Source organism: Rhincodon typus, unplaced genomic scaffold (genome assembly GCF_021869965.1).
Source record: "Rhincodon typus isolate 14 unplaced genomic scaffold, sRhiTyp1.1 hic_rhity00011838, whole genome shotgun sequence".
NCBI classification, from domain to species: domain Eukaryota; kingdom Metazoa; phylum Chordata; class Chondrichthyes; order Orectolobiformes; family Rhincodontidae; genus Rhincodon; species Rhincodon typus.
This window is the reverse complement of record NW_025977476.1, coordinates 192-6950: the sequence shown is the minus strand read 5'-3', so window position 1 is coordinate 6950 and position 6759 is coordinate 192. Positions and strand designations below refer to the sequence as shown.

Here is a 6759-nt window from a genome sequence, read left to right as displayed (position 1 = left end):
CTCGTCCCTGCCTCCCTAACCTGTTCTTCCTCCCACCTATCCCCTCCTCCCACCTCAAGCCGCACCTCCATCTCCTACCGACCAACCTCATCCCGCCCCCTTGACCTGTCCGTCCTCCCTGGACTGACCTATCCCCTTCCTAACTCCCTACCTACACTCACCTTTCCTGGCTCCATCCCCGCCTCTTTGACCTGTTTGTTTCCTCTCCACCTATCCCTCTTCTATCCGCCTCCCACTCTCTCCCTATTTATTTCAAAACCCCCTTCCCCTCCCCCTTTTCTGATGAAGGGTCTAGGCCCGAAACGTCAGCCTCTCTGCTCCTATGATGCTGCTTGGCCTGCTGTGTTCATCCAACCCTGCACCTTGTTGTCTCGGATTCTCCAGCATCTGCAGTTCCTACTATCTCCAGAACATTACCTGGGTCTCTGGATTAACAGTTGAGTGATTTGATTTGATTTATTGTTGCCACATGCACCTAAGTACAGTGAAAAGCTTTGTTTTGCACGTAGTACAGGCAGACAAGGACATACAGATCTTACAGGTGCTTAGACAGAGCGAGGCATGCGGGTTACACTACACAGGAGGTACACAAAGCAAGACCAACATTATTGGAAGTTAGAGAGTGCAGCAGGGAAGAAGCTATTCTTGAACCTGTTAGTGCGAGTGTTCAAGCTTCTGCATCTTCTACCTGACAGAAGAGGTTGTATGAGCATTAGTGGGGTGGGAGGGATCTTTGATGATGTTGGCAGCCTTTCTGCAGCAACGAGAAATGTAAATAGAATTCATCGATGGAAGGTTGGCTTCCGTGATGGTCTGGGCTGTGCACACAACATTCTGTAGTTTCTTCTGGTCCTGGGCAGAACAGTTGCCATAGCAGGCCACTATGCACCCAGATAGTATGCCTTCTATGGTGCATCTGTAAAAATTGGTGAATGTCTTTATGGACATGCCAAATTTCCTAAACTGCTTGAGGAAAAAGAGGCATTGTTGTGCCTTCTTGACCATCACATCTACGTGGGAAGTCCAAGACAAGTTGTTGATTATCATCATTCCCAGGAACTTGATGCTGTCGACCCACTCAACCTCAACTCCATTGATGTAGTTAGGGGTATGTCCTTCTCCTTTCTTCCTGAAGTCAATGATCATTTCTTTTGTTTTGTTGACATTGAGAAAGGTGATTGTTATCATTGCACCATGACACCAAGCGCTCTAGCTCCTTTCTGTATTCTGACTCATCGTTGTTTGATGTCCGTCCTACCATGGTTGTGTCATCAGCAAACTTGTAGATGGCGTGCAATCAGAATTTGGCTACACAGTCATGGGTGTACAGGAACTACAGTAGGGGGCTGATAACTCATCCTTGGGAAGCTCCATTGTTGAGGGTTGTCGTGGAGAAGGGCAGTTCTATCTTCACTGATTGCGGTCTGTGGGTCAGGAAGCTGAGGATCGACTTGCAAAGGGCAGAGCCGAGACCTAGGCCTCAAGAGTTTTGAGACTAGTCTGGAGGGAATTATGGTGTTGAAGGTGGAGCTGTAGTCAACGAGTAGGAGTTTGATGTAGGTGTCTTTGTTATCCACTTATTCCAGGGATGAGTGCAGAGCTAAGGAAATGAGGTCCACTGTCGACCTGTTATGTCCAGTAGGCAAATTGCACGGATTGAGGCAGGTAGGGAGGAGAGAGATGATGTGGGTCATGACCAGCCTCTTGAAGTACTTCATGATTACGGAAGTCAGAGCCACTAAGCGGTAGTCATTAAAGCATGTTCCATGTTCTTTCTTTGGTACTGGGGTAATACCACTAGGCCATCACCTCCCCTTCTGAAGAAGTATGCAATTGTTTTATTTTTTTGTTCCAGGTACAGGACTGGAACAGGCAATTTGGAACTTGTTGCCACAAATGGCATTGGGAGTCAATCATGTAATATAGCTCTGGAGTCATATAGATCAGGCTTGCTTCCCCTCCCTAAAGGATATTAGTAAACTAGTCATGTTAGTCATAATTCAGCGATTTTCACAGTTTTTGTTTGATATCAATTCATAAATTGCTATGTTAAAATTGAAGCTCTAGGTTGCTTCTCCAAAACCATACTGAATTCTAAATACATAATAAATAATAAACTAACAGCCACTTGCCATAATCTTTGGGTGTGAGATGTTTTGGGGTTATCAGAAACAAAAAAACAAATTGCTGGAAAAGCTCAGCAGTTCTGGCAGCATCTGTGGAGAGAAAGCAGAATTAACATTCCAGCTCCAGTGATCCTTCTTCAGATCTGGAAGTGCTGTAGGGCTCGAGAGGTTTATAGAGATAGGGAAGGATCATGAAGAAATTTGAAAACGAGAATGTAAATATTAAAATTGAGGCATTGCTTCACTCTGAGCCAGAGAACGTTAGTTGTGGAGGAGTGATGGGTCAACAAAACTTGGTGCGGATTTGGATATTGAGATCAGAGGTTTGAATGAGCTTCAGTTTATGGAGGGTCGAAGGTAGGATGCTTACCAGGAGTTCACTGGAAGAGTCAAAACAAGAGAACATTAAAGTGTGGATGATTGTCTGAGCAGTTGATTAGCTGAGACAGAGCTGGAGCCAGGCAATGTTAGCAAGGTGGAAATAGGCAGACTTAGTCTGCAGATGGGTGGTTAGAAGTTCATTGCCAGATCAAGTACGACACAAATGTTGCAAACTCTTTAGTCTCAATAATGAGTGCCTTGTAGCTAGAAGGACTGTTCTTCAAATATGAATTAAGGATTTCAATTTAACAATTAACATTAATATCCTGTATACAATAGTCAATATTTTAAACATAATTCTAATAAATTAAGTGTTTTACAATCATAGGATTATAGAATGGTACAGCACAAATGGAGACCATTCAGCCCATCAAATCTTTGCCTCTATTTGCAAAACTTCTTTTGGTGGAATTCCATCTGTTTTGTTATCTAGTGCTAGCAGCTTCAAAGACTTTCAAGCAAACACCCCAGGGATCTCTGTTTTCACATACCTTTATAATGATACAATTTACCATGTTACATTTCTTTATATTATTCCTACAAAAATGTACATCTGCTTTGAATTTCTTCTCTGATGTGACCATTTAAATATTGTAAAGAACTAAATAGTTGTTTTATACATAATACATTCTTGTATTTTGTTTTACAGTTACCTGAGAATGAAATGGCAGCTGCAGAACCAACTAGTAGGCCACCCTCAGGGTCCAAAAGTATTTCTTCTTTTGATCTTCCCATATACCCAATTTTAAAACCCAACACAAATACCATGAATATTCCAAGGCCTAAATCTGCCAAAGGTCGCAGTCGCCCCAGCTCTGCTTATGTTCAAAGTCCAGAGATTTGTTCAGATCCCATTCCTGTTCCATCGGCTTTTAGTGACCTAAGCAACAGTCCTCCATCTTCAATTTTACATCCACCCAACAGGATTACTCGAGTGACTAACGAAGATGTTCCAAATCTTATCCATCAAATTCCATCTCGGCCATCCTCATCCTTAAATAGGTACAGAGTTTTACCATCCATCGGAAGAAGAGAGTCCAGTGAAAGTGGAATAAGGACTATAGCACAACAAACCAATAAACTTAATCTGCATGCAGGGCTTGAACAAAATTTAAAATCAAACAGGGAAAAGAAACCACCCCCACCACTCTCTAAGTCTAGAACTTCAACCACAAAAACACAGGTATCTCAGAATCCATTACTCACTTTACCTGATGAACCATCAGAATCTGAGCCACGATTGCGACTTGCTGTGAGATACCCATCGGGCCAGAGATTTGAACGCTGCTTCAGGCCTTCAGACACATTACAATCAATCCTGTCTGTGGCTGAATGGAAGAGTAATAACAACTATGCTAACTCTGTGGTTGAAACCATGGATGTGCCTAGGAGAAGTTTCAGTGACCTGTCAAAGACACTGGAGGAATGTGGAATTCAAAATAAATCAGTTCTTTGTATCCTACAAGATGAGGACAATTAGTACTTAATGTTTATTAACAACTCCATCCCTCCGTTCAAGATAAAAAAGGATGTGCAAACAAAAGTCCAGTCCAATTTTTTTCAAAATTCAAATTTAATTGCTAAAAGATATCTGAGCATGAACCAAATTGATGGGGCACGTTCTATGATTAGAATAGTTGTTCCTCACATTTTAATGAAAAGGATGGTTAAAAGTCACACAATGATTGGTTTTGCAATCTGAATCTCTTCTGAGGACTTTTCATTAGGTATGATGGTGTAAAGTGATTATGCACCTATTGAGACAGTGAAGAAACCCAGTTAAAAGAAAAACTCATGGATAGTTTGCAACTTCAAATGCAGAACAAGAATTTGATGGAGATCTTTAGTGCAACCTCTTGGCTGCCTTTTAGACAGCCTTTTGAACTGACTTAGCCTTGAATATATTCAATAATGTTAAATATTGAATATTCAACTACTCAGCCTTCACAGTCCTCTGCAGTAAAAATAATCCAAAAATTCATAACCCTTTGTGAAAAGAAATTTTTCCTCGAACATCTTAAACGGCTTGTTCAGAAACAATACCCCCGGATTGGCGATTACTCATGCTTGGAAAGATCTCAGCATCTCCATTGTCAAGCCATCTTGACAATCTTATGTTTCAATAAGATCACCTCTCAATCTTCTAAATGCCAATCAGTACAGGTTAAACTTGCCAAGACTTTCCTCAAAAGACAACCCTTCATCCCAGGAAACAATGTAGTGTATATTTCCTGAATTGCAGTGCAAGTATATCCTTCCTTATATCAGAGACCAAAACTGCACATAATACTCTAGGTTTGACCTCTCAAATGCTCTGTACAGTTTAAACAAAGCATCACTACTTTAATACTCCATCTCCTTGCAATTAAAAGCAATCTTCCATTTACCTTCCTAATTATTTATATCTGCATACTAACATTTTGTGATTTAAAGACGCTCACATCCCTCTGCACCACAGCATTCTGTTGTTTCTCTCCTTTTAACTAATATTTTGTTTTTATTTTTCCTACAAAAATGGATACCTTTGTATTTTTCCACATCATACACTATTTTGACCTGCTCATTTCTGGTACTTTTATTCCTTTGCAGACTCTTTATATTCTCCACACTGCTCGATTTTCCAAGCATCCTTGTATCAGCAGCAATTTTGGCTATATAATACTCTGATCATAAATAGTTGAGACCTCAGCACTAATCCCTGTTGCAGTTTACTATCCTGAAAATGATCCATTTATCCCAGCTCTCTGTTCTTTTTATAAGCACGGAGCCAAAAAAAATGGGAGCAGGCATTAGCTATTTGAACTCTTAAGCCTATTCTACCATTTGATAAGATCCTGCTGATATGATTGCGACCACAACTCCACTTCCTGTAAATCCCTATATCCTTTCATGCCATTTGCGATCAAGAAACTAGTTAGCTGATCCTCTATCCATGCTAATATACAATATTAGCTTAACAACATCAGTTTTATCCTGTATAGTAACCTAATGCCATCTTTTCAAATGCCCTTTGGAATTTCAAAGACTTTATCTACAGATTTACTTTTTTTCATCCTGCTTATTGGATCCTCAAAAGAACTCTAATGAATTTGTCAAACACGATTTCCCTTTCACAAACCATTATATCATGATTTTCTAAACGTTTTGCTGCTACTTCCTAAATAATGATTTCCTGTATCTTCCCAATGACAGATGTTAGGTTAACAGACTCTGGTTACCTGCTTTCTCTGTGCCTCCATTCTTGAAAGAAAGCATTAAATTTGAGAGTTTTTTTTAAATCCACTGAAACTTTTTTTTTCCAAATTGATGGAACATTTGAAGGTTGTAACCAATACATCCACCTATTTCTGCATCCACTTCTTTGGATCCCCAGCAAACAGTCTGTCAGTTCCAGAGGACTTTTCAGACTAATCCCATTTGTTTAATTCTCTAGTGATTGTTATTGTTTGAAGTTCCCTCTTTTGGCCCTTGATTTTCTATTAATAGGATGAGTTTTAGTGCCTTCCACGAAGGCAGAAAAAAATTCTTGTTCAAAATCTGTTTATTTCTTGTTTCCCATTATTAATTCCCTAGACTAATCATCAAAGGGCAGCTGCTTTTTTTTCTCCCCAATTACTGATATTTGCTATAAGTATAACACATTGCACTCAAAGTAATTCTGATTAATTCGTATTACTGGTGTTAACGAAATAGTGAACAGAACATCACGTTTGATTTGATCCGATGCAGGAAGAGTCTGTGACCAAAGGGGCCTTTAAACTTAAATATGGGCTGACTTGCTTTTTTCTCCACCAAACCCCAGCCCAGACCTCCTTATCCTAATCCCCAGTTCCCATCACCATCACAATCACAATCACGATCACGATCACGATCACGATTTAAACGCAACACCATTGATCTACAGACAGATTTTAATATAATGTAGGCACGCGCTTCTGTCTCAGTTTTAAGAATTTTCTTTGGCCTTATAATACATAGATGGACACATGCACATTTATAATGTCTTCAAATGATAAGTGTACAATCAAAGAATAATATTTCTAATTCTTTCAAATTAACTATTTATAGCATTTTACAATAAATGTGTGAAGGAAATATTACATCTGAATCTACTCATCATACAATGACAGTAGGGTTATATTATGCCATTTTGACTATGACCTTGCATGTTGTTTACAATGGCTTGCATTACTTATTGCACTGAGATTTACATAATATTAAATTCCTCTTGCTTTAGTAAATATACCAACAT

At 39.6% G+C, this 6759-nt stretch overlaps 1 protein-coding gene across 1 annotated transcript; it reads left to right on the top strand.

The window, feature by feature from the left end:
• Nucleotides 1–3156: 3156 nt before the first annotated feature.
• Nucleotides 3157–4340, top strand: ubxn10 (UBX domain protein 10; the record flags this gene model as incomplete). Its single annotated transcript, XM_020521934.2, has 1 exon — nucleotides 3157–4340. A coding segment is annotated over one exon (831 nt), but the record flags the coding sequence as incomplete, so codon positions are not given.
• Nucleotides 4341–6759: the final 2419 nt, after the last annotated feature.